Source organism: Eretmochelys imbricata, chromosome 7, assembly GCF_965152235.1.
Source record: "Eretmochelys imbricata isolate rEreImb1 chromosome 7, rEreImb1.hap1, whole genome shotgun sequence".
NCBI classification, from domain to species: domain Eukaryota; kingdom Metazoa; phylum Chordata; order Testudines; family Cheloniidae; genus Eretmochelys; species Eretmochelys imbricata.
In genome coordinates, this window is record NC_135578.1 from 76,137,491 (window position 1) to 76,164,698 (window position 27,208).

Sequence of the window (27,208 nt, forward strand, 5' to 3'; positions counted from 1 at the left end):
AGTAAGTACCGAAGAGGAAGAATTATTTGGTGTGATACAGTATCTATGGCTATAACTAGGCATAATGGGATGAAACAAAGAACAGGAAAATGTAGGCTGAATATCAGGGAAAGTATCCTGATGGTGAGACATACACCTCTGTGCCCATATAACGCTGTCCTCGGGAGCCCAAAAAATCTTACCGCGTTATAGGTGAAATCGCATTGTATCTAACTTGCTTTGATCCACCAGAGTGTGCAGCCCCGATCCCCCAGACCGCTGCTTTACCGCATTATATCCACATTCATGTTATAACAGGTCGCGTTATATCGGGGTAGAGGTGTATTTGGCTATGGAATACTCTCCCAAGGAAAGTGGAGAATCCCCAATGCTTGGGACATTTAGAACTAGACTGGATAAAACATTAGTATGTGTAGTCTAAGGAGCAATTTTGCATTGACAGGAAGATAGAGATGGACTGGAAGTCGTAAAAGGTCTCTCTCATCTCTAACTTGTATGATTCTAAATATCTATAGTGTACAGATTCTTGTAGAAATTTCAAGCCAGTAGATACACTGAGCAAGTTAACCAATGGTACAAGTGAGCACCACTTGATGGACATCTGTGGAGCAGTACCCCCACAAGACAAATTCATTTGGCCTATTGACTTAATGTTGCACTTGTGAATTCAACAAGCTACTCTCATACCAATTGCCCCATTGCTTCCATAATGTCTCAAACAGAAAAGGCAGGCATAGGTCAAAAACAAAAGAAGCATGAGAGGAACTGATGTGGCGTGGACTTCTATAAAGTTTGTATTGGCTCTGTGTTGGCTGACCTGCCTAGCTCACTCATGGCTCCACCTCTAATGAGCCCCACAGTTATTTTAAGCTTATGGGGGAAAAAAACTTTATACCACCCTTAAAGCATCATCTGTCGGTCTCAGTTGCTATTATTGTCTGCATTTTTGGTGTGTGATGGTCTTGCATTCCACTGTTTGTATCGTACAAAATAATACTGGAGTTAATACTCTCTCACTGCTGTGTTCCTCAGACCCTCACACACACTAGATGTTTCCTGAAGTTTCTCTAGCCAGCAAAATATTTTTTCCACTCTACCACTTACATTAATGGTAGTTCATGTGCATGTTGATCTAAAAACACCCCATAGTCCTTTTTTACAATTAAGCTTAATAACTCTGCTAGGTAAGTGCAAATTGACTGATGGTAACCTGGCAACAGTGTACATGTAATTTAATAACTAAGAGCCTGTCCCTGCTCTCATTTAAATCAGTTACAAAGCAACCACTATCCTCAAAAGCAGCAGGATGAAACCCTTATTTTCCATCTGAGCTGACATATTAAAATTGCTTTAAGTGCTAACAGAAATTTTAAATAATTGGGACAACTCTGCCTTCCACGTAATCTAGGTCATGAAAAATAAGAAAATATAATTCTCTGTGTTATTGCTACTTTTCATATTTTATAAAGCGGCAGAGTAAATATTTAAAGGGCTTGATCAGTGATCTCACTTACACTTCACAGGAGTGTAACTCCGCTGATTTCAGCAGAGATACTCCTGGTTTACATCATGGTGTAGATGACATAAGGCCCATATGGAATATCTTCAAAGTTTGTGGGCATGACCCAAAAAAAAAAAAAAAAAAAAGGATAAACACATCAAAATAAATACAGCTCCTACCAGCACCAGGGTGGAGTCAATTTGTAACAGCTCTGAGCAGTTGTTTAAGAACAAGGCCAGAAGAGGTGAATTAAAGATCATGCATGAAGTCATTCTTAATGTCATATTTTGAAATAAAATCAGACTTTTAATTGTAGATGCTGTAAACACTGGAGAAATTTGAAAAATTGCATAAGGACTAATGAAGCAAATTCTCTGGATTGATGGATTAAAAAAACACATATCTGAATTCAAATATTAGACTTGATGCTGCTTCTTCAAGGGCCCACTGCAGCTTCGGATTAGTCTTTGTGCGCTCCCTAAAACAGCTTGCTTGTGTATATTTCTAGTGTGCAAGCAGCACAGCCAGCGTAGCAGTAGCTACTTCGTAAACTGCAGTGGCATATGTAGACCCTATTCACATGCTACCCATCGTTACACACCCACTGTCTTCCGAGAAAAGAGGCATCTCTGGCTGGAGAGGAAACATTTCATGGTCAAAGTGGTAATGATCCACAAGCTACAGACCCAAACTGCTCAAGTAAGTCAGATCTTTTAAATACATGGTAAGTCTGGAGTTTTCCCAGGTTTTTTTCCCCATTCTTTAGGATAAGAAGAACTGTAGGTCCGTACGGAGTGAAATATTATTTAGCTTGAAAAAGAGGGTGCAATAAACAATGGAAGAACAAAGTGCCACCTCATATTTGAGAAATGCAGCACATAACTCTACAATTGCTCTCCATTTTTTAAAACACTTCCAATCACATTTAATATGTGAAGAATATTTTTAATAGCACATTTTTGGGATTGTACATCAGCGCTCGCACAACAGCTTTCCCATCCTTTTGGTTAAGGAGAGGAAATCCCCTAATCCCGACATTTGCTGCTAGGGAGGGCTTATACATTTTATCTCCCCAAGATGCAGATTGCACTCTACAGTAATCCAAATCCAATTATTTGTGGCTGGTAGAATAGTATTCAATGTAATTACTAACAGTATTAGAAACTCAATTTTAATGGGGGTGCACCAGTTTCCTCAAGGCAGTTGGTGTTTAATATTTTAAAGTGACTTTAATGCTCATGCTGGACAGACAGCTCTGAAGACTGAGCAGATATGCAAAGGCTACAACAGGATAGTACTTGTCCATCACCCTAACCATTTCTCTAAACTCTAAATTAGAATATGCTCTTCAAATCTGTTCACCAGACCACCTCTCTTGCTGCATTCAAATACCTCCTAAAACTCACCCTCTGCTGTCTTGCCTATGAGAAATGAGTGGGAGGAAAGGACCCAGTAAAGGAACAGACACCATCAAGATGCATACATGGGCTAACAGGTGATCTTATTGTCACCGCATCATCTCTCTCCTGTTCCTCCTACTGCTTATCTGTATATGAACCTCACTTGTTGTGTCATGATGAATTTAGATTTCTCTACTGAGCAGGGACTGAGCCCAAACTTTCAAATCTGGATGGCTCTTTAATCTATATTTAGGCATCTAAATAAAAATGGCCTATTTTTGAGAAGTATTGAGCATCTGCAACCCATTGACTAGTAGTATATGTAACGAAAAAACATTTACAATTCAGAACTCTGTAGACTTTTTAACTCCACTCAAAATGAAAACAATTGATACAACATAAAGAAGAAACTCAATAAAAAAAAGGAACCATTAGTGGCACAGCCATACTAGACAGCACAAGACACCATCAACTCTTGTGCCATTCTGTGCTTGTAAATAAGGAGAATGAAAGCACCAAGGTTTCTACACAGCAGCCTGTCCAATGGTCTCCCAGCAATGGGAAGCAAAGGGGTGCCCTCAGTCTGAGGTTCCGGTCCCATGCTCCAGGTGACAGGAAAATCTCCTGGTCCAACAGATGGACAGCCCATGAAGTTTCATTTTATCTAAGCATTCATTCTTTTTACCAATAGTCTGGCAAAAACTGAGCTGGGAATTATTAAAATCTGTCTGTTGTTCATTTAAAAAGTGAGTGCTGGGCTGGAATCACTGTGCACTTGGAAATGGTGAAAGCAATAAACCTAAAACAAATGCTCTAGTACATTTTAATACTGATGGACAATGGGCCTGACTTGGAGTTACACTAGTGCAGAACTGGAAGAAATGCAGCAGTGAATCAGGCCCAGGATGTAAAAGCTGGTGAACTAACAAGTGAACAGTAAAATTGTTTAGCTAGTTGGGGATCCCTGGTCTGCTTGGTATTCTTAATCATGTACACTTCACTCTTCTTTATATCTTTAGACGTTATGCGTGGTTTGTGTTACCTTCAACATCTTTGGTAATTACTTGGGACTTCATTACCTGTCTGTGCACCGAACGGATATTGGCACAGCTGCCACAAGTCTCACTTGCTTATGGTCCCGTTCAACATAGAATCATAGAACTGGAAGGAACCTCAAGGGGTCATCTAGTCCAGTCCCCTGCACTCATGGCAGAACTAAGTATTATCTAGATCATCCCTGACAGGTGTTTGTCCAATCTGCTCTTAAACATCTTCAACGATGGAGATTCCACCACCTCCCTAGGCAATTTATTCCAGAGCTTAACCAGCTAGGAAGTTTTTCCTAATGTCCAACCTAAACCTCCCTTGCTGCAATTTAAGCCCATTGCTTCTTGTCCTATCATCAGAGGTTAAGAAAAACAATTTTTCTTCCTCTTCCTTGGAACAACCTTTTACATACTTGAAAACGGTTATGTCCCCTCTCAGTCTTCTCTTCTCCAGATTAAACAAACCCAATTTTTTCAATCTTCCTTCATAGGTCATGTTTTCTAGACCTTTAATCATTTTTGTTGCTCTTCTCTGGACTCTCTCCAATTTGTCCACATCCTTCTTGAAATGTGGCACTCAGAACTGGACACAATACTCCAGTTGAGGCCTAATCAGCGCAGAGTAGAGCAGAAGAATTACTTCTTGCATCTTGCTTACAACACTCCTGCTAATACATCCCAGAAGGATGTTTGCTTTTTTGGCAACAGCGTTACACTGTTGACTCATATTTAGCTTGTGGTCCACTATGACCCCCCAGATCCCATTCCGCAGTACTCCTTCCTAGGCAGTCATTTCCCATTTTGTATGTGTGCAACTAATTGTTCCTTCCTAAGTGGAGTACTTTGAATTTGTCTTTTGAATTTCATCCCATTTACTTCAAACCATTTCTCCAGTTTTCCAGACCATTTTGAATTTTAATCCTATCCTCCAAAGCACTTGCAACCCCTCCCAGCTTGGTATCGTCCGCAAACTTTATAAGTGTACTCTCTATGCCATTATCTAAATCATTGATGAAGATATTGAACAGAACCAGACCCTGAACTGATCTCTGTGGGACCCCATTCATTATGCCCTTCCAGCATGACTGTGAACCACTGATAACATTCTCCTCTCTGGCAGAAATCCTCTTGAATTTTGACTAAAGGATGAGTAAATAATGCTGGAAAAGGGATATCTCCTAGTTTGGTGTTTATTACATACAGCTCATTTTTGTGAGGCAGAATTTGCAATGTGTTTCAATTAGTTATTTATAAATTTGATGTCCGTTTTTTATATTTTCAGTCAGATTGTTTAGGTTGACAACCCTGCACAAGCAAAGGCGTTCCACCTCTTTTCTGCTAATGATGATAATGCAATGATGAAAATACTGCAAGTAGAAAGCACCAGGTATTTTCAGATGAGCAGGGACTATACCTCCATCAAACACCCAACCTATTTGCAGACACTTGGAATTGCCTCTTCCTCTACCCATGGATAAATGAATGTCCTCAAACAAAGACTCAGAAAGGAAATTTAACTCTGGCAATTTTGTCTCTGACAATCTAATCCACAGCAGTGGATTTTAGAGAACCGCAATGTAATTTATAATTGATTCCCTCAAAGCAATGTAATACAATCCAACAATATTTTCCCTGACTCACGGTGCTATTATGGCTATAACATCAGTCAATCACCAGTCCAGACCACTGTTCCTTACCATGACTTGTTTATAGCATTCCTGTTGGTAGTGTCATTGTTTTTAAGCTCGTTTGTGCTACATGACCATATTATTTATATAACATCATAGATATGCATGCTGCTTAACAAAACAGATGAAGGCTCAGAGTGAGATTCTCACCCCTGCTCTGGCCCCTTTACTAAAAGAGTCAGAGCAGTGTAAAGGGGCCCTCAAACCCCAGGACTTGCTGGGGAGGATTTCCCAGTAAGATCTAAAGAAAGCAGGCATAAGTCTGCCTTCTCTGAGGACCCTCTGACAAGCCCTGCCATTGTGGGTGTGCTGGGAGTGGGACTGGAGGAGGGAGGAGCATATCAGGCTGGGACCACAGAGTACAGTGCTGTGATGATTCTAGGCAGAACTGCAAGAGATTCTAGGGAGTCTGCCATATCTTGAACAGGACCTAAGCGCGATCTTAATTATACTGGAGGCCTCTCAGCTCCTGGAGCAGCCCATGATTGCAGAGCAGCAAAGTGGCTAAAAGCCACTTCTCAGGGTTGCTCAGAGATGCAGCACAGATCTCACCCCTAGTTCTTCCCCCAAAGAGTTTATAAACTAAGGCTCTTGGTCTTGGAACTGTGAACATGCAAGTGTAAGTGTCCTCCTGGGTGATTCCTATTGCATGATCAAGTACTAATTTAGTGCAAAAATTAAGAGATGACATACACTGGGGAGTGGAGGAAGGATAAGGGTAAAGACAATAAGATCATGGAGTCACAATGTTTACATAGCTTTATATAAAACAAGATTTTTGAGAAAGGATTTAGTGGAAAACAGTAGACAGGTGGGATTGCCACGTGTCTGGTTTTCCACAAGAATTCCTGGTCAATAAGGGACCCTGGCAGCTCTGGTCAGCACCACTGACTGGGCCGTTCAAAGTCCGGTCAGCGGCGCAGCAGGGCTAAGGCAGGCTCCCTGCCTGCTGTGGCCTCCGCACAGCTCCCGGAAGCAGCGGCACGTCCCCCATCTGGCTCCTACGTGTAGGGGCAGCCAGAGGGCTCCGCGCGCTTCCCCCGCCCCAGGCTCCAGCTCCGTAGCTCCCACTGGCCGGGAACCATGGCCAATGGGAGATGCGGGGATGGCACCTGCAGACGGGGCACTGCATAGAGCAGCCTGGCCTGCACCTCCATGTAGGAGCTAAATGGGGGACATGCCACTGCTTCCAGGAGCTGCCTGAGGTGAGGCAAATACAATATATTTTCATTTAGCCTCATTCTGAACCGATTTTGTTGAAAGTTAAAACAACAAACAAAAACCCACCACCGTTTCTTCGGCCTGGAACAACCATCCACGATGGAATATTTCAGCCCAGATGCTTCAAGTTTTTCAAAGTTACAAACAATTGAAAACAGGATCTTAAATAGTAGAACTCTCGTTATATGAACGACTCGTTAGATAAACCATTTTTATCTCTTGATCTACAAGGTACATGCGTATGTGCTTAAGCAGTGAGCAGAGGTGCCACACACTCAGACTGTGCGTGTACTGACCTTCAGTAATTTATTTCACCAAATGACTACAGGGACACTAACAGCACGGTATGTATGTATAGTTCTGTTTGATGTAGTGCAATCCATTAGCAAGATTGTAATAGGCACACTGTATGCATTGAATGGTAAGAAATATACACATTATCATTATATTAAATTAACTTACACGTGGTACATACTGTAATTTTGAGATGTTTAATTTTATGAACACCTCAATTCCCAGTTAATTAATAAAATAGGGGTTTTACTGTAGTGGAAAGTGTTACGCAAACAACTAGAGGCAGTGCTATCAGCTCTGCCCGCAATTACCATTTCTCACTTTAACATCTTTTTTTAAAAGAACAGCTATGATATCACATCCATAAAGGGAATCTTCTTAGAAGAACAAAGTAAATAAGAATTTCTACAGCACCTTCAGACCAAGGACCTCAGCCTGCCCACAAACATTAAAGAGGCTAGCCTCATAACACCACTGCAAGTTAGGAAAGTAAGTATTAATATCCCCATTTTACAGATAGAAAAGATGAGACACAAAGGAAGTAAATGATTTGCTCAAGGACACACAAAGTCTGGGACATAGTTAGCCAGCACCTCCTCACCCCCTGTCCTGTGCCTTTATCACAAGACCCCTCCTTCATCCCATCCAGAACTGATTGAGTAATTGCCTTCAGCTATAAATATTGGCTATATTAAGCGGTTGTTAAACTTTAGCAACCCAAGGACCCACATTTTGATTAAAAATTTTTCAGGGACCACCAACCGCCCGCACCAGCCCTTGCCTGGCCCCTTCCGCACTCCTTCCCTGGGGCCCCACCCCTGCTCACTCCATTGCCCCCCCTCTGTCGCTCCCTCTCCTCCACCCTCACTCGCTTTCACCAGGCTGGGGAAGGGGTTTGAGTTCAGGAGGGGACATGGGCTCTGGGAGGGAGTTTGGGTGCAGGCTCTGGGCTGGGGCAGGGGGGTTGGGTTGTGGGAGAGGGTGAGGAGCTTACCTCAGGATGCTCCCGAAAGCAACCGGCACATTCCTCTGGCTGTGGCTTCTAGGTGGGGGGGAGGTGCAGGGGGGCATGCTGCCCCCGCCCTGAGCGTCGATTCTGCAGCTCCCATTGGCCAGGAACTGTGGCCAATGGGAGTTGCGGCGGGGGGGGTGCCTGTGGGCAGGGGCAGTGTGCAGAGACCCCTCTGCCCCCCCACCTAGGAGCCACAGCCCAGGGGTCCACGCACCCCAGTTTTAGAAATGTTGTGCTATAAGTATCTGAATTCTGAAATGAGGGATGCCATTGTGCTCAGTATTTTAAGTAAACTTTAACAAGAGGAATGACCATAACAAGTCATTTTCTTAGCCTTGCTGCCTTATGGTATGTTCATTTAAGCTTCTGTGTCAGAGAAAATTTCCTAAGCGTCGTTTAGCTACCTAGGACATGGGTCAGGGCACACCTAATGAAAATTCATAGTAGTTTTCAACTCTTAAGACACTGGTTCAAATTGGGAGATTGAACATGAGCTCGCAAAACTTATACAAGTTAGATACCAGGGGACAGATTCACTTAATGTAGTACAGGCAGCTATGAATTACACCTTTCTCTGATAGGTAAGTCCCAAGAACTCACCTCAGTGAGTTCCTCCTTCTAGCGACTAACCTCCTTGAGTTCCTCCTTCTAGCACAGTGAAGGCAACCAGCAGCTTCCTGCCAGGGGAACTGTGGCCCAGATCCTCAAATGTATTTAGCTATCTAACACCTATTGAAATCAATTGCAGTTAGTCACCTAAATAGCTTTAAGATCCAGGCCTATGCCAGGGTATACCACTGGCATCAGCACCCTCCCTGATTTCTGTCACGATCACATACTCCCACTGACCAGCAGCACTCACCTTTTAGCCCGCGCTAGCCCTCTACGTCCACCCTGCCATAAGCCAGTTGCAGCATTTTTGCACCGCTGTCCCTTGGATAATTTATTAGTGCCCTCCCTCAGGTATTAGACCCGCAGAAGCCTGAATGGATCTAGCCCACATTACCGTGCATCAACTTATACTGGGGATACCAGCAGTAGAGGCTGAAAGCAGTTCACTTTGAAAGCCAATTAAATCCTCGGCTACTCTATTAAGACTGCGCCCAAGAGTGTGAATTAGTGTCATTTGGGATGGTTGCCTACTAAAAAACATAACTGAAGGCGATCAGCTTGTTTCACATAAAGCACCAAACTGCCATTAGACTAGAATTGTCACTTCTAACCTAGTCCCAATTTGAACCAGTGCCTGAGAAGGGAAAAGCACTATATATTTCCATGAGCTGACCCCTGACCCATCCAGCACTCTGGGGAAGAAAGCTGCTTCTACAGGCCCTCTAAAAAGTGATTCTTTTCCTGACTCCTCTTGCCACTTGGCCCCTTGCATAGATTGGATAATATTCTCCAGCAAGATGCAGTAGGGACACTACTCAGCGTGTTTTTATGAACAGTTGGCACTAGGGACTTCAGAGTGACTGGGGTTGGTACCCTCTCCTGATTCAGGCACTAAAAGTACTAAACGCGGGGTGCCACTTGAGACAGTGAAAAAAGAAAATATACAAGACAGTCCCTCCTACGTTCACCCAAGAGAACCATTATATCCAGCTCAGTGGTGTTGAGCCATCCTGTAAGAGATCTGGTATTTCAGACTGATTTTTAAAGTGGTGACTCAAGAACTGCAGGCTCAGCACAGTGTAATCTTCAACACTGAATCCAATCCTGTCAATAAGGGCCAAATCTTCTCCTTGTGACATAATCTACGTGAACACATTGGACGCTGGGGAGGCTATGTAGGCTGAAACAGAAAGGAGTCCTTCCTCTAGGCTGCTTCATAGCTGCTATGGATCTTTGGCTACAGTAGCTCCCAAATTGCTGTGCCCCATTAAATGGGGATGAGTTAGGTCATGAATCTGTGTAGTCCCCTGCACTGCAAACACCTCTTGTGTAGGGCCCAAGGAATCCCCATTGAGCTCTGAGGTGAAAAGGGGGTGGGGCTGCACTGCATGGGACCCCTCCCTGATGGAACTAGACTGATTCCACTGCATTCAGGGCCTGATTTATCCCTAAGTGAATCACAGTATCAAAACTATGCCTGCGCTTGCCATTCTCTGACTTCTCAGTAGAAACACAGATCTGAGAATCAGTAAGGCAAGGGAGGAGGGGAAAGTGACAGGATGTTTCTGAAACTGGCCCAAGGGAATTGAAAGTTCTGAATTAAGATGAGGGAACAGATGTTCATCTTGCTTGGAAATTTAAAGTTAAAGAAGTATGTTATCTCCATCCGCTTTACTATCTGTGAACAGCTCTAGGACTCTAAATAAAGAATACAACTGCCAATGAAAGTCAGGAACTTGAATATTTTATACAGCAGGCAGCGTACACGTTGGCATTTCTTGCAGTTAAAGCCTACCTTGGTTGAAGGTTTACGACTGTTTCCTGGCATCTGAAAGCCACATTCTGGGTGTAGTCATTAGCAGACATTCCTGTCTTCCCCTGACATTCTGAGAATCCTGGCAATACATTCTCCTTCTCCTGCAGAAACCAACAGAGCACCCTGTCAGCACAGGCCTGGCTGATGTGAACATTTTGCTTTTAAAAAAAAAAACAAAAAAACAGCTGAAGGAAACAAAGCTCATGGGGCGGGAGGCAGGGGGGGAGAATGCTCTATACTGATTTTTTAAAGAGTTATTCCCCTGACTATGGTAATAACAAATGGATAGCAATAACTATAAAAGGTCCCAAACCACTGTCATTCTTCATTGTACAATGTTTTCTGAAAGCAGATTGTGTACAAAAAGAACCAATGGGACAAATCTTCTGTTTCTATTCATTCATTATTTAGACAGCAGACATCAATGTGTGTCCTACACTTACTGCTCAATATGTTTATCTATAAATATTTATATTTGATTCCAGATCATTCAATCAAATAATGAGAAAGATTTCTAGTATGGGCCCCATCTTGAAAACCCTGACTCACAAAAGTAATCTTGGTTCATATGAGTAAGGGTTTGTAGGATCAGCTTCCAAATTTGCAACTGATTTTTTCAGTTTACTAATTTACTTTATTTACTAATAAAAATCTTACTTTAGAGTGAGGGAAGGTGCGTGGGACGGAATCTGTTGATTCAGTCACCTTGCCATGGGGATGCTGTGTGTCGGGGGAGGGGGGGGGAAGCCAGGTTGGTTTCGTGAATGGAATCCAGGACTGGGAATTAGGAAGGCTTGAATTTTAGCTCAGGGTCTCAATACCTAGCCCTGTGGACTTGAATTAGTCACTCAAACAGTCTCTGCCTCAGTTTTGTTATGTGTAAAATGGAGTAATAATACCTCCCTATCACACAGGGGTGTTATAAAGATTAGTAAGTTGATACAGTGTTCTGAAAATTTAAAAGGGCAAATAAATTTTTTCTTCTCCATTATTATTTTTCTTCTCCATTATTATGCTAGCAATTTAGAAATCTGAAAATAAATGTACTTTGCACAGTAACGTTTGTTTCCACTGCTAGAGTATTTTATTTTGCTGCTGTTTTAGGGCCCAACCATAGAAATCCACCAAATGACTTCAGTGAGACTACTCATGGAAGAGTTTGCAGAATGAAGCCTCCTCCTCTCTGTCCAGGAGCAACGAAAAGGTACTCTGGCCCTTTAAGACCTTGTTCTCCTAGTTTTCTGGCGAATGTTGGCTATTCTTTAGCTCCCTGTCCTAAGCTAAGGGCCTGACTACATAGACTCTAAGTCCAACCCTTTCCCCTACTTTGTAGGGTGGAGGGAAAGAAATCCACCTAGCTGCTATTCCCAGCAATCTCACCCTACCCTCTGTGGGGGTTGCTGGGTCCGTACCTTAGGTGGTTCATTGCCAACCCTTGCTGAGAAGTTTCTCAGGGTACTCCTCACCCACTCTGTCAGCTGATTCCTTCTGCCTGGGTGGAAGGCTTTCACTCCAGCTGTTGCTACTCAGGCAATTAGTCACAGGAGTGGAGGTAGACACTCTGTCCATCAACCAGTGCTTAATTTGTTCCAGGGCTGAGCCAGGTGTCTTGGCACCTCTAGGCTTGCCTCATCAGTTATAAAAGTAAAAAAAAAAAACTGCTGGAGTCCCAGCAACTCTTTCATTACAAATGTAGCACTGTCATCAACCTATTTTTGGTGGTTGCCATGTAGGGTTCATATACCTCAGAGACCCCTACTGCTTCAACAGCAAAAATGCCTGTTTTCATTTGCTTCTCTGTCTGTCCTGTGTCTGACACATTACCCATGAGGTTTGTTTAAATGTGCACTATATTGGGAACCCATCTTTACATGAACACATTTCTGTTCACACTGCTGCCTATTCAAAAACTACAGAATTTAAGGCAATTTCTAAAATGTCTCTGCTTAGGAGATACTCTCAGTGGATGTCCCTTTGAAGTTTTTTATGTTGAGGGATGAGTTCAATTGAGTTATTCCTGATTCAGAGTGGAGTTAGTGGGACAGGAATCAGGCCTCAAGTTGCTAATAAGAAGAGATTATACTTGTGGTTTCTAGTTCAGGATAGAACCTCAAGTCCAAGAAGTGATCATTCAGAACCTGCAAGATCTACTGTCACTATGTTTACTGCAGCAGCCTAGGACACTATAACAATATTTTGATTCATGTATAAGACGGCTTTGGTGCATGCCAACTACCATTTGTTCTGGGCAAGATAATATGCTACTTGACTTTCATGGGGTTACTAAGAAACCTTGTTTGTTAGTTTCCTTTTTTTAAAAAAATGTCCTTCAGAGCTTTATGACATAGATCCCCCTGTATTTATTTAATTTAGTTTAGCATTGAATGAATAATATTTTATCCAAAAATGGTAACAGAGATCCACATTACAGTGACTGGCACTTTTTGCAGCTGTTCCAGTTTTTCCATTATTAGCTAAACAAGATTTTCCCTGGGTTATATAAAATGATGATATACTCTTGGAGACAGAATAGGTCAACACAACTGTTTTAATTAAAGCTCAAGGTAAAAGCAGGCTGAACCAGTTCAGCTGACTCTATTTACCCCCAAACCTTGGGATGTTTTGTAGTCCTTGGGCAGAACAGGCATTTTACTATTATTTGTGTTACAACAGCAGTGAGAGGCCCCAGATGAGACAAGGACTGTATTGTGCTAGATGCTGTACATACACGTAGTGAGAAACAGTCCCTGCCCCGAAGAGATTACCATCTACATAGACAAGAGAAAGTGTGGAAGAAAGGAAGTATTATCAGCACCATTTTACGTAAGGGGAACTGAGGCCTGGTGAGAGTTAGTGACTTGCCCAAGGTCATGCAGTAAGTCTGTAGCGGAATTTGCACTTATACAGACATCTCCTAAGTTCCAGTGAAGTCACAAAACCCTCTGTCCTCCACTGTCTATGCTCCACCACTAGATTAGCTAGTTCAACCTTCCAAGGCTGAGTTGGACCATAAGAGTTCAGCACATGGGGAAGATCCTTTGTAAAGAAGAGCAAAATCTGTCCCCTTGTATAATTGTAAAAGGCTTCCCTTTCTCTCATAAGCAACCCCCAGCCATGCAATCTTCTCTTGGACTTCCTGGTACCACCACCATCAGTTTCAGTTTGTTGTGACTGGGGCAATGAATTGAAAGGCAACAGAAACCCAACTTAATTCACTTAAACATGTACACATTTATTTTTTAGAATTTATTTCATTTTTACCCAGTAATTAAAAAGCACTGGCAGAACGGGGACCCAGCATATCAGGATGTTTTGTGTGTCTCTTCCAGAAGTTTTAGCTCATGGAAGGAAAAAGGAATATCCCAAACTGATTTATCTTCAGATTTTTTAAGAAGAATGATATTTTCTGGTTGCCTGAATAGTGTGTCAAGTGTACAGCAAATACCACAGTAGTGATTACACAGCACTGTGTCTTCTCGGCAGTGACCAGAGATTTCTCTTTTTCACATGCCATTTACCACACGCAACATTCATAAATCTTAACCCAAAGATAAGGAGAAACAAATACATGACAATGAAATATAATACTATTGGATGCCCTTGACACACAAAGGTTGGATTTTGTTGCACTACAAAAGCACAATTCTGGTACAAAATTGCCTAAAAATCAAGTTTGTTTCTGTTAGGGTTACACCATAATCCTAAAATGATGTACACTATTCTTAGAAAGATGCAATTGGCTACTTATAGACCACATGTGTTCAGGACCTCGATTTTACATTTCACCTGAAAGAGAGCATCTCTGATAGTGCAGTGTCCCCTCCTGCTATTATGCTGAAGCTGTTTTGTACAGACCTGGAGGGAAGAATGTCTTCTGCTGAACCATATGTACAATTTAACACAGATCTCCCATCCAAATCTTGAACTGGACCCACTTTCTTTGACTTATGAAATCTGATAGTATCAAAGCACAAGATGTCATGGCTAAGTGTCAGTCAGGGTCCAGACACCCCATGGGGAGAACAGGCAGGTTGAAACCCCCCTCCCCCAAAAAGCAGTTGAATCAACTGATCGTACACAATGTCATTGTGCTATAAATATATGTCAACTAAGGCCTTTTATGAAAGCAGGTAATGTTCTGAACTTAATCATTATGAGATATGTTTACAGACTGTGGTTATGAATTTAAAATATTAGTGAATATATAAATGGTGCTCATAATTTGTGCTGTAACATTCAGCTCCATCTCACAGTGGGGTGGTCGGCAGTCAGGCAGGAGCCTGTAAAATGCTGTATCCCCTCTATACATTAGGGGGTACACTGGGAAACTGTTCAAAGGCAATAGGTAACTTGTATTAGAGAAGAGATTTTACCTAATATAGAGGTGTAAAGCCTGAGGTTGTGTCTTTATGTTTATTTTCTGTGCAACTTGTATGTTTGCTTCCCCTGCTATTTCATCTGATTTTTTTCTCTCAAATAAGCTTTTAGGGTTTGTGTTTTTTTTACCCCAAGCAGGTCTCTGGTGTGCAAATTATGAGGAGAGTATATGTCAGAGTGAGTCTTTTTTGCTGCTGATGTCAGGGATCTGATCCATAGCAGCACAGCATTAACACACCCAAGGTTACAGGGCAGGCCGTGACAGAAGGCCTCTTATTTTGGGGATCACCCAGACCAATGTCACAGGTGGTAAGATAAAAACAACCAGGCACTGGAGGAGGTCCTTAAAACGTTAATGGATGCATAAAATAGTGCATCTTGGTGTTTTCTGAACCTTTCAACTCATTTGCCTCATCCTCATCAGCTCATTTAAGGAATCAGTAGTGAATACCACATTCACTTATTTAATTGCATTCTTGTGGTGAATTTTAACACTAGCAAAATCGTGCCTACATGGTACCCTGTTAAAGTACTGTTTGCTCTTTAAAAGGTGAGAACACCAAAGAACTCCTAGCCCAAAGAGCAAAGAACTCCTAGCCCATGCACAGGTACCGTACACAAAGCGGGAGACTGCTGAGGCCTTCCTTCTTTGGCTCTCCCACTCAGAGACCTGGCACAATTGCAATTGTTCGCTCTGAGTCCTGAACGTGGGACTGCTCCAAGCTGGCAGCTCCTCTGGGATGCAAGCCACTCCAAACAGGATAAGAAATAGGTAGTGTACCAATAGGTATCATTATAGTATTGCCTTTAAAAAGTTACAAATCGCTGCAACTGGTTTATATGGAAATCAAACAGTGAAAATGTTGGGGATGCACAACAATGCAAGGATCACCCTGGACTCCTTCCAGCAACATTTTTACTTCATGCAAGTCCTAGAAGGCCACAGGCAGGGTGCCCTGCCCATAGAAAAGGTTGGCCGGAGACAGAAACCACATGCTCTCTCCTTCTCAGAGCACCCAGTTTTCTTTTTACCTCACTGATCAATAGCTATGATCAAGTCATGAAAGATGCTATTAAAAATATATCTATGCATGGATGCAGAGTTAAAACCTTGGTGAGAATTTCATGCCTAAGCCACCCACAGCCGGTGTATATTGACATAGCTGCATTACTCAGTTCTCTGACTCTTGTGTGTTTAAAACCATAACTTTAATGTTGAATTAATAGGGGTGCTTTTGTATTAATGTATTTTTCAATTTAATTTATACCAAAGTACTGAATTTCATGTAGCATCTGCATTTCTGTTTCTTGGGATTTGTGTCAAGTTACCATTTACTTTTCTTAGTCCTTCACCCTGGCGATTAGACTGAGAAATAGGACTTATTTGCTCTACTTATTAGCTGGTGAGCTCAGAATCAGTAAAGAATTTAAAGGTGAATCATTTCATAATCCAAATTCATGTTAATGTGAATCAAAGATGAGCTACAGAGGAAGGGGATTAATCAAGAAAAGCAGACTTTGAATTCCAAAACCTCACTTCTTATATTGTCTCTCCAGACTATATACTGTACATACTTGATTTTGGTATTCCAATGGCCCATAACATTTGATTTATAGTAGATTAATACTTCAGAATCACTAAAGTGGCTCCGGGAAACAAAACAGATATAGACCATAGGAACCATTTATAGATCCACAGATTTTAAGGCCAGAAAGGACCATTGTGATGATCTACTCTGACCTCCTGCTGAAATCTGGCCATAGGACTTCCCTGTATTAATTCCTGTTTCAAATCCAACAGCTGTGCTTGAGCTAGAGCATATCTTTTAGAAAAATTTTCAATCTTGATTTAAAAATTTCCAGATATAAAGAATCCACCACAACCCTGGGTAGGTTTCTCCAATAGTTAATTACCCTCTCCATTAATGCACTTTATTTCCAGTCTGAATTTGTCTAGGTTCAACTCCCAGCCTTTGGTTCTTGTTATACCTTTGTCTGAGAGATTGAAGAGCCCTGTATTGTCAAATTTCTGCTCCCTGTGTAGGTTCTTATAGTCTGATCAAGTCTCCCCTGAGCCTTCTCCCTGATGCACGCAAACTGTTTGATGGAGATGTAAATTCACCTCCCTGTGCTTGATGCCCCTGCCCATATTCCCTAGAATGGATTCGCATTAAGGGAGAATAGGTTGTGATGCCACTCTGCCCGCCCCTTAGGCTTTCTGGTAGGTGGGGTTTATGTGAGGTCTTCATACCCTTACAGAAAAACATGGTATAGATTTTAAACAGAAGATGATAATTTCTGTATAACTGTTGTGAACTGTCAACTAGGATTTAATCGAGAATTATATACCAGCTATTGAAATCTACAGTACAGCTCAAAATGCCCATGGAAAGGCTATTATTCTCTATTAAATTCTTTGGTCTAGTTCTGCGTTATGTGCAAAGTTGTCTCTAAATCATCTTTATAGCAGGCTACAATACTCCCTACTAGTATATTTGTGTCTATCACATGGCATTTGTGTCTGTACAGATTCAACTACATAGTCCTCTTCACTCAGACATGATATCACATTAGATTCTATATAGTGCTGGTCAAAATTTCTATCCAGAGGAAATTCTGGCATTTCAAAATTATCAGAATGAAAAAATCAAAGTTTTAATATTTGCCACAAAATGAAATTTTTGAAAAATTTTCTTTTGGGTTAATAAAAATGTTTGGCTTTTTTACATTTTTGTTTTATTTGCATGCTTTATTGTATTATATAATTTTATATTATTTTAAAACAAGGGCTTAATAATGGTTTTTAAATTAAAATATAATATAAAATAAAAATTAATATACACAAACTACAAACCAATATAAAACAATAATTTTTAAAACAGTCCTTTCAAAATAAAAATCAGAGGGCTCCACTCTGAAATGCTTTGTTTCCATTTTTTTCCTAGAAAAAATGTCATGAAAATTGACCTGCCCTAGCTCTATAGAATCTTTTAGGTTTCATGCTTCTCTCCCACATCTGTCCTTCCTGTTCAGTTCATAGCCACATATCCCAGTATCCCACTGATCTCTGAAATTTGTTCAAGTTTCACAATGCCCATTATGGGCTATATGTTCAAAAGAACTCAGGCTCACTTTTGGACATCTTAATGAATGGCCAGATTTTCAGTAGTGCGCAATGCTAAACAGCTCCCACTGGCAAGAACGGGAACTGAGTGCTGAGGTCTTTCAAAATGTGATCACGTATCAAGCTCCATTGCCAGGTATTCTAGTTTGCTTTCCCACCTACTCCCATCCTTGTAAGTTTCTTGCATTGGCATATAAACATTTATAGATTTATTTTTGGCCATGTGCTATTTTTATTTTGCTCTTTAGTCTGACATCCTGTTACTTTTCTAGGATTTACCTCTGCCATTGCAACATGTCCCAGCACCAGTTCACCTGTAATTTCTGCCCTATTCTTTTATGTATACAGAGATACCGCTCCCTCTACACAGCCTTTCCACTACCATAGCCATGCATCTGGGTTTCCACTGATGGAAACTTATAGACTCTGGCCCTATGCACACAGATTGCTGTGTATCAAATAAGTGCACCAATTCTGTCCCTAAGTCTCAATAGCTCAATACTTGTTCTGTTATTAAAGAACTAAATTCTGTCAGGAGCAGCTCAAGGTGTTGTAACTGCTCAGAGCTTAGTAGCTACTAACACAGACATGTGAATAATCATCAAATCTCTGGTATGTCAAAGCAAAATCTGTAATTAGATATTGTCATGATTTGAATAAATGCTTCTTTACGCATTGTAGGAGTGAAATTGGGGAAAGGATGTCATTAAAGGAACATTCTGTGTCAATAAAAATAGGGAATCACTTGAGCTAGAATGACAATCGTTTTGTGGAGAGCATTCTCATTTTCATTTTCAAATGAACAAAATTAGGCAGCAGAGCCAGTCAGATGCATATTGGCTGCCTTATGTGTACAGTTGTGAGCTTGCTGAGAGGCTTGGTGTTGGCAATATGTTTAGAAGGAGCCCAGGCGTGCACAGTAGCACACTGTTTCAAATCATCAGTCTCTTTCCCTTTTTCAAGATAATGACAACTTGCCATGTAAGCAGCAGCTACTAGAAAAACAACAACACCTTGTTTTCAATTTCAAGTAAAGCAGAGAGTCAGAATGGAAAGAAGCAGATTAGATACAATCAGTTACTAAAACAGACAAAGCGCTTTAGAGTTTGAAGGTTATAGTATATTGGAGCTCTTGACTTGAAAACCTGCCCCTGAACATTTCTACAAGCAGAGCCCTCACTTTTCATAAGCACTTTAAACAACAGCCTGGGTGCCAGACGTGCACTTGCTTCAAGAAAACAACAAAACAAACCTAGAGGCTCATGCAGCCACACCGGGCCTGCAGATGGGGCTTAGTGAATGCATATTCTCTTATATGAGAGTGAACTAGGAGTTTGTAAAATGTGCGCCTTTTTCCCAGAAAGCCTCAATCCAGCAAACTGTTCCATGTGGGCAGACTCCACTGAAATCAATGAGTCAAAGAGGTCTGCCCCTGGAGAGCTCATTGCTGGAGCAGGGCCCAAAGTATAACCTAATCAGTGATGAGGGTACTTTAACTTCCTGTGATGAAGTAACATTTATTTTATATGGGGACGAATCATATTCATAGTGCTAATTCTGTTCGCTGAGATACTGCATCAGTGCTCAGTTCAGAGGTGGGGGCAGAATGGTACCCACGCTTCTCACTGATTGGAAACAGGACCTGGGGAACAGCAGGTATGAGTGGAACCATCACTTTTTTGTTTCCCAATCCAAGCACTGTATCACAGGAAAACGTCATGGTTTATTGGGGGGGTTTCCCCTCCAGACTCAGGGTAGCAAGAAAAATAATTAACAAGAGGGTAAGAGACCAATCATCTCTCCACCTTACTTTATGCCCTCATGATGAGCTGCTTTTCCTGATACACCAGTGAGAGTCTGTCTACCCTTTCTGGGAGAGTCACTCTCAGCTGTAGTGTAGACATACCCCGAGTATATTATTTTCACTAATTTTTCATACTACTGAATGGGATAAAGGGATGAGATGTAACATCTTCCAGCCACCCTACCAAATATCTCCTAATAATTAAGAATTAATAAAACATTACAGCATTTAGAGGTTTGACATAGACCCCAGTTTAAATCTCTAGCACAAGCCACAAAAGAGAAAGATCTTGCCGTTATTCCAGCACATCCAGGAAATACAAGAAGATAACTCAGAAGGAGAAATAATTTGCACATCCTCACTATGGGCCATACTGTGACAACCTTACTCACAGCAGTGAGCAGTTGTGGATTCACAATCACTATGTCAGGAAATTCTCACTGATTCTGCATGATTCCCTTACCGAAAGAATTACTTCAACTGCAGTGTCACTTGTACCAGATACATGGCCCAAATCATTGTGGAGGTGAGTCAGAGCAGGGATTAATAATGCTATCATTTGCATCACTTTGCATTTAAAACATATTCCTGCTATGACACTGCACCATAAATATCTAGCAGAAACAGATCAGCTTTATTTTATTACCTGACTTTCTTCATGGTTTTTCCCATTTTCTAGTTTTGCAATGGTTTTGGGCTTTCTTAATTTTAAGTTGCCCATTCCAACCCGTAGTGTGCAGTCATGGGCTGTCTGTTCCACGTGCTGCTGGGTGTCTTGTAATGCTGGCTGGCTGTCCTCTAAGACTGTAGTATTGTTGGGATAGTTTTCTTTGTTGTTTTCATCTCTAGAAGAAAATAAAACCAAAAGGTGTAAGGCAGGATTTTAGCCATCTCTCAGAACAATACTGAGGAGGACTGGTGCCAAAGTCTCAGTTTTGATACGTTAGCATTGCCAGGGTAAGGACATATACGAGCTAAACATTGCGTACATTAATAAAACAAGTCTCCATTATAGTCTGGAGTTTATTATCAGACCATATGCTAAATGCATTAGTACACATTTGTATACAGAGTAACTTAAGCAACTGTAATTTAGGTGCCTGTAAACTATGTGGCCTCAGTGAGGCCTGAGCTACACTACAAAGGTAAGTCGACATAAGTTGCCTTTCACTGACCTAGTTGTGCATACATCTATATTCAAATGTGTTTCTCGCTGATGTAAGCATCCTGTTCCAGCAACACAGTAACACCAGCTCCCCAAATGGCTTTGAGCCACAGTCGATCTACTGCGCTCAACATAGCGTGAGTGCAGACACCGTGATCTATGCCAACCCTAGCAGTCGTCCAGAAGCTGTGCCACAATGCCTGACACTGACCGCTATAGCCCTGTGGTCCTGGGGAGCAGAAGCCATCCCCCCTCCCTTTATAAACCCTGCATATTTTTGAAATGCCTTTTCCCAATTGCCCAACTCGACATGCACATCTAGCAGCTCTTCCTTCTTGTGTGCAACTGCCCAACTGACCATGCTGACGCCACGCCATGCTTTAGATGAACATCTGGGCCTGTGGGGAGAAGAGGCTGTGCAAGCATAGCTACGGAGTAGTTGTAGAAACATGGACATGGACAGGCAGCGAAGGGGCACATCAGGGATCAGCAGCAAGGCCGCGTAAAAGCAAAGGAACTGCAGCAGGCCTGCCAGAAGGCCAGGGAGCTCAAAAGTCGATTTGGTGCCACAGACCTGCCGTTTTTAAAATGATCTGCATACTTGGCAGAGACCCCACCAGCATCCCACAGCGTGACGTGGATCCCTCCAATGAGCCCAAGACACAGACCCCTTGTTGTGAATGGCAAGGAGGAGGAAGATGGGGGACAAGCAACTGTGGGGTCCAGCTATGCTGCGAGCCAGAATCTGCCCAAGACTCCACACAGTCCAGTAACTTCCTATGGGTGAGCCCTATTCAGGGGAAGGAACTTCAGGTAAGCATATGCAGGCATTTCCCATTGTAATGTTGAAATGTCAAGTTGGTGCCTGACCCCAGCATAGCAGGACACAGGTATTGACTTATACTAGAAGAGGTAACAATATAACTAAGAGAGGCGGAGCTGTTATTTGCTTTTCATTCCCTGCAGAGTTAGCTGGGCTGCCCATGAGCAGTACTTGGTTTATAGACACAGGTATGTGCCTTGAATTCTCGTGAGAGAGATCTTGTTGCAACTTTCTTGGAGGTACTCTGCAATCTTCTTCTGAAGGTTTCTAGTATTGACAGCCTTATTGCTCCGTGATAGGACACGTTCCCACACCGGTCTCTGTTGACTTCATCAGGTACCACTGCAGTAAACAGGCTAGCAGAGTATGGGTCCAGGTGGCTTAGGAACACAAGTAGCTGCTGTGCTCTCTATGCCTTCGTTACCCTCAGGAGTGAGATAGCTAAAATCACCATCACCTGGGAAGAACAGCACTGGTGCTCACTACCATTAACATGCACTCATATACATGGAAATAGGGCCAAAATTTTACTGTTGCATGCCACCAAACAATTCTTTCCTCATATCCCCCCCTTCCCTACACCTGCCCTTGGCCATACTCACCATGGCTGGGATTGGATAGCCATGTCGTGCACAGGTGCTCCAAGGCGGAAGTAGCAATAAGCATGTCTTGTTTAAAATATTAGGGAGAGAAAGGGAAGGAAGTTCTGAAACTTAACTTGTGCTTTCTGCTGTCACTATACATATAATGAAACCTCTGTGTGTTTATCCATAGATGCTGCCAGTGCATTCCTCCATACCCACAGATTGCCTGACCATGATAAGGAGGAGAAAGAAGAGGACACAGGAGGAGATGTTCATTAAGATCATGCAAACCAGTGCTGCATTGGACCGTGAACAGAGTACTTGGTGGGTGAACATTGCAGACAGCCTGGAGAAAGAAAGAGCAGACAGAAGAAAGGCCCAGGAGTCCCAGCAGAAAAAGGACAGGGAGTACATCAAGGGACAGTAGGAAAACCATAGCTTGTGAGAGTCACAGTTGCTGTATGGGTAGCCAAAATGGACTGAAATGGACATGAATGTTCTGTCCCCTTATTAAGTTTTGTTCCATTAATTTATTTTAGAAGTTTTTATTGAATGTCTTTTTAATTGCACTTTTTTTGCACTGGTTTTGTTATGTAATAAAAATCTATTTTTGGTAAATAATTGATCTGTATTATTTCATAACATATGCTGAAGAATGCATAGCACTACTGAAAGCTCCCACTACCTGTTATTGTAGAGGTCAAAAAACTCATAAGATCAGTGACAAACATAGTGTAATAATTATAAATTCACAGCAAGCACCATATAATTAATAGGCACATTACCAGACAGTGTTATATTAATAAATGTACACCAAGCACTATACAGTTCCTAACAGCCCCCAAAATTTCAGGACACGTAGAGCACAGTCCACCCAGTGCATTGCTGAGGCTGACTGCTAAAGTGCTCTTTCAAGGCCTCCCCTGATTGTACAGCTCCGCATTGAGCTCTAATAGCCTTTGTGGCTGGCTGTGCAAACTCAGGAGACAGACGCTCCATCTCCATCATGGCAGCAATTTTTCCTCCTTTGTTTCACAGATATTATGCAGGACACAACAGGTACCTATAACCACTGGTTTTTTTCTCTTGCAGAAATCCAGTCTTGTGCATAAACACCACCAGCATCCCTTCAGCCACCAAAATACATTCAGCTGCCATTCTGCCCCTGCTGAGCTGGTAGCTGAATCTTTCCTTGGTGTTGTTCAGGTGGCTGGTGTATGACTTCATAAGCCAAGGAAGCAAGGGATAGACTGGGTCCTCCAGGATCACTACTGGCTTTTATCATCACCAATAGTAATCTGCTGGTCATGAAAAAATGTCCCTGCTTGCAGCTTTCTGAACAGTCCTATGTTCACAAAGATGTGTGTGTAATGAACCTTCCCTGACCAGTCCACACTGATGTCAGTGAAGCATCCCTGGTGATCCACAACGGTTGCATAACCATAGAAAAGTAGCCCTTTCTGTTGAAGTACTCTGGGGCAAGGTGGTCTGTTGCCAAAGTAGGGATACACGTGATATCTATTGCACCACTGCAGTTCGGGAGCCCCACTATGTCACGTACATTACTGAGAGTCACAGTCTTGTGTAGCACGACACAATTAATGGCCCTGCATACTTGCATGACATGTGGATTTTCCAACTCCAAAATGGTTTCCTACTGACTGGCAGCAACTGGGAGTTGCAAGTTTCCACAGTGCAATCGCCACTCGCTTGTCAACTGTCAGTGCATCTTATTCTGGTATCCCTGCATTAGAGCTGGGAAGAGCTCAGCATCCAGATCCAGAAACGTAGCCTTTCACATCTGAATATTCTAGAGCTACTGCTCATCATCCTGAACCTGCATTACAATGCATTCTCAGCAGTCAGAGATCGTTTCTCAGGCCCAGAAGCAGCACTATACTGTCTGCAGCTTCCCCGTGAATGCCACCAACAACCTTGAATTGGTTCTTGCTACGTCCCACAGCAATCTGTCCTCCACAAAATTGTCATGTCCCCCCACTGCTGAGGTTCTTCCTATGGCTCTGCAAATACCAGAGATCATTTGTCCTGTGTTTGCAGTTCTCATGACAATAGTGCAATAGTGAAGAGTGGTTTAATTAGACCCTGAGACACTCTTGGGAGCTCAGGCTCCATGCTTCTGTCAGAGATGGCAGACAGACAGAAGTGCTGCTGGGTTTTGTGGGATTTTTAAAAAAGGCCTGAAAATTATGGGGTAGGGACGGCATTATAGAATGGAGAAAGCTGATTGATGTGAACTTGACCCCTTGCTCCCAGTCACCCCTATGCAATTCACTTCTGCCCTACTATGCAGTGCCAAAGTTTCCCAAGAGACAGTGCTCCAGATGGTCGTGAGTTGCACACTAAGATACCGCACATTGACCCAAGTACTCCTGATGAGTACATGCAGTGCCAACACAAGGAGCCAAGTGCACATGCATGAGTGATATACTAACTGTGGCAGCTTTATGCCAACGTAACTTGCATCGACCAATGTTTGTAGCATAGACATGGCCTTAGAGATGCTACTTTTTGCCTTCCCTACTAAAAGTCAAAAGCATCTTTTCCCATATAATCACCTAATGCCACAGGCTTCAGAAGCCATTGGTTTAGCAGGGCTGTAGCTCTTCTAGTATTTTGGTCTTTCTTCTCACACAAACCGTTCCTTCCTACATCCATGACCTCTTTCTGCAAACTCCCTTCCCCCTCCTTTCATATCTTCTTGCTCTTTCCACTTAGTTTCTTACCTTTCCTATGGGCTACTAGATTTCCTCCATGTCTATTGAAATAAGGGAGAGAGAAGGGCACATGAAGTAGGATTTGGACAGCCAGAGTAGGCTAGGTTTTGAGCTGAGAGGCGGGAAAGCATGCCAGTCTCATTTTTCCTACCTCGTGGGCTTCCAGACATGTTCCCAGCCATACTGCTGCCCTTCCCTCCACTCCTTCACAGGCAGTCATTGTCACTCCCTAGAGGAAGGCATCCACCACTCACACTCCTTTCCCCCACCCCAACCCCGTATCTTAGTCCAGAAAAAAAATGAGATAAGGTTGGTAGTTTGTGGGAGGCAGCTGGATAAGTTGGTGAAAATTATATCAGAATCCCGATTGCAGGAAAGGGTTACCATGCAGAACAGCAACTCACAGTCTCGGTGGTTTAATTAGACCCTGGGACACTCTTGGGAGCTCAGGTAAAAGCTGGGGCTAGGACAGAAGTCTTCCATCTTTGGCAAGCAGAGTACAACCTTTCCACCCAGATGCAGACTTTGCTGTAGTTATCCATGCCTTTGTTACTTCGAGGTTAGACTCCTTTAATATACTCTGTATAGAACTACACATCAAAACCATTCGGAAATTTAAGCTAGTGAGAGAGTAGGGCTGCCCACTTATTAAGCAGTGCATCATGAGAGAATAGGTTACTGGCCATGCTCTGTACTCTACACTGGCTGCCAGTTTTCAGATAGAAGCCAGGATGTCAGTTTTAACCAATAAAGCCCTAGGATCCGTGACCTGACTACCTGAGAGATCACCTCTTTCCCTGTCTGAACTCCCAGAGCTGAGATTATCAGAGATGCTTCAGTTGGAGCCCCTCAGGAGTTTAATAGAGAGTAGTCTGTTGACACAGCGTTCTCTGTGTTGGGACCCCAGCTAATGAACCAGCTTTTCCCTGCTTGGGTCACTAGAGCCCGGATGTGTTAACCTTGTAGGCACAGTGCAAACCCCAACTTTTCCCCCAGGGAAATGGGTTGTGGATAGAAAGTTTGGTCCAGGGTAGCTATTATTGTTACTGGGTGGATTGCTCTCTCTTGTATGGACAGTTCTATAAATATACTGAAATACAGTTGGTTTTAAATTGTCTAAATTTTAAATTGTCTGGAATGTTAAGCTGTGTTGTCCAAAAGCAGAAATACACAAATATACTGTGGGTGATTTTCATCTCAAAAATACTTAAACTAAACTATTCTGTAATTTAGAAGAATTTTTATTCACAGCGATGATGTTCCTTGAGTTTTTGGGTACCATTAACAGATGATCCCTGATAGATGGGGATGAAAGAGAAAAGTCAGATCCCTTGCCAAGGGTTTTCAGATAAGATATAGAGTAAATACCTGTGGATGGAGTTTGCTGCTTGGTCTTCATGTACAGACTCTGTATCCTCTTCACACCTTGAAAATGGATATAAAATCATTATTCACTTTCTGCCAGTTGTACACTTTATCTTTTCAGTAACAAAACTGGTCAGTTTGAAGTGACACGTACAATTCTCTAAACATTCCTCTTTCTCAAGCTTTAACTGAAGTCAATTCATGGCATAGTTTCTCTGTTTGCAAAGTTTGTTGTGATATTTTAAAATCTGATTTTCTACAGAATTAGATACATCATTTGCTTTCTCTCCTTTGTCTTACTAGAAATAAAATGCAGCTTCTACTGTAAAAATTGTAGAAAATAAAGGAGACATCCTCCTTTTTAATTGCTAATAGCCTACTTTGCTCAAAGTATTATAAACAGTAATTAACACACAGTGCAGTTTTTCCTCCAAGACCTATTAAAGAAATTAACAGTTGTAGAGCAGTTGGCCTTTTTAATGCTACTGGAAAAAAAATCCCAGCATAAATTAAATTACTGAGGTGAAAAATAATCCAAAACATTGAGATCAAATCTCAATAGAATTAAGTATTCCTAAAGCAAAACTAGCATAATAAGGAGAAAATGCTGAAAAAACAGTTAAATACCCAACTGTTGACCA

At 42.1% G+C, this 27,208-nt stretch overlaps 1 protein-coding gene across 2 annotated transcripts in view; it reads right to left on the reverse strand.

Annotated features, from left to right (window-relative positions):
* The window catches only part of FAM13C (family with sequence similarity 13 member C), an 87,937-nt gene extending 61,325 nt beyond the window's left edge, over positions 1-26,612 (reverse strand). Inside the window, exons 1-3 of one of the 2 annotated variants that reach the window (XM_077821859.1) lie at positions 26,571-26,612; positions 20,542-20,740; positions 10,570-10,691 (exon numbers count right to left, since the gene is read on the reverse strand). In XM_077821859.1, the coding sequence (XP_077677985.1) occupies positions 10,570-10,691; positions 20,542-20,616 (197 nt within the window). In that variant the 5' untranslated portion in view covers positions 20,617-20,740; positions 26,571-26,612. Of the gene's footprint in view, positions 1-10,569; positions 10,692-20,541; positions 20,741-26,570 lie in introns of those variants that run through there. The other variant, XM_077821858.1, reaches the window with a different exon arrangement.
* Between the last annotated feature and the right edge of the window lie 596 nt (positions 26,613-27,208).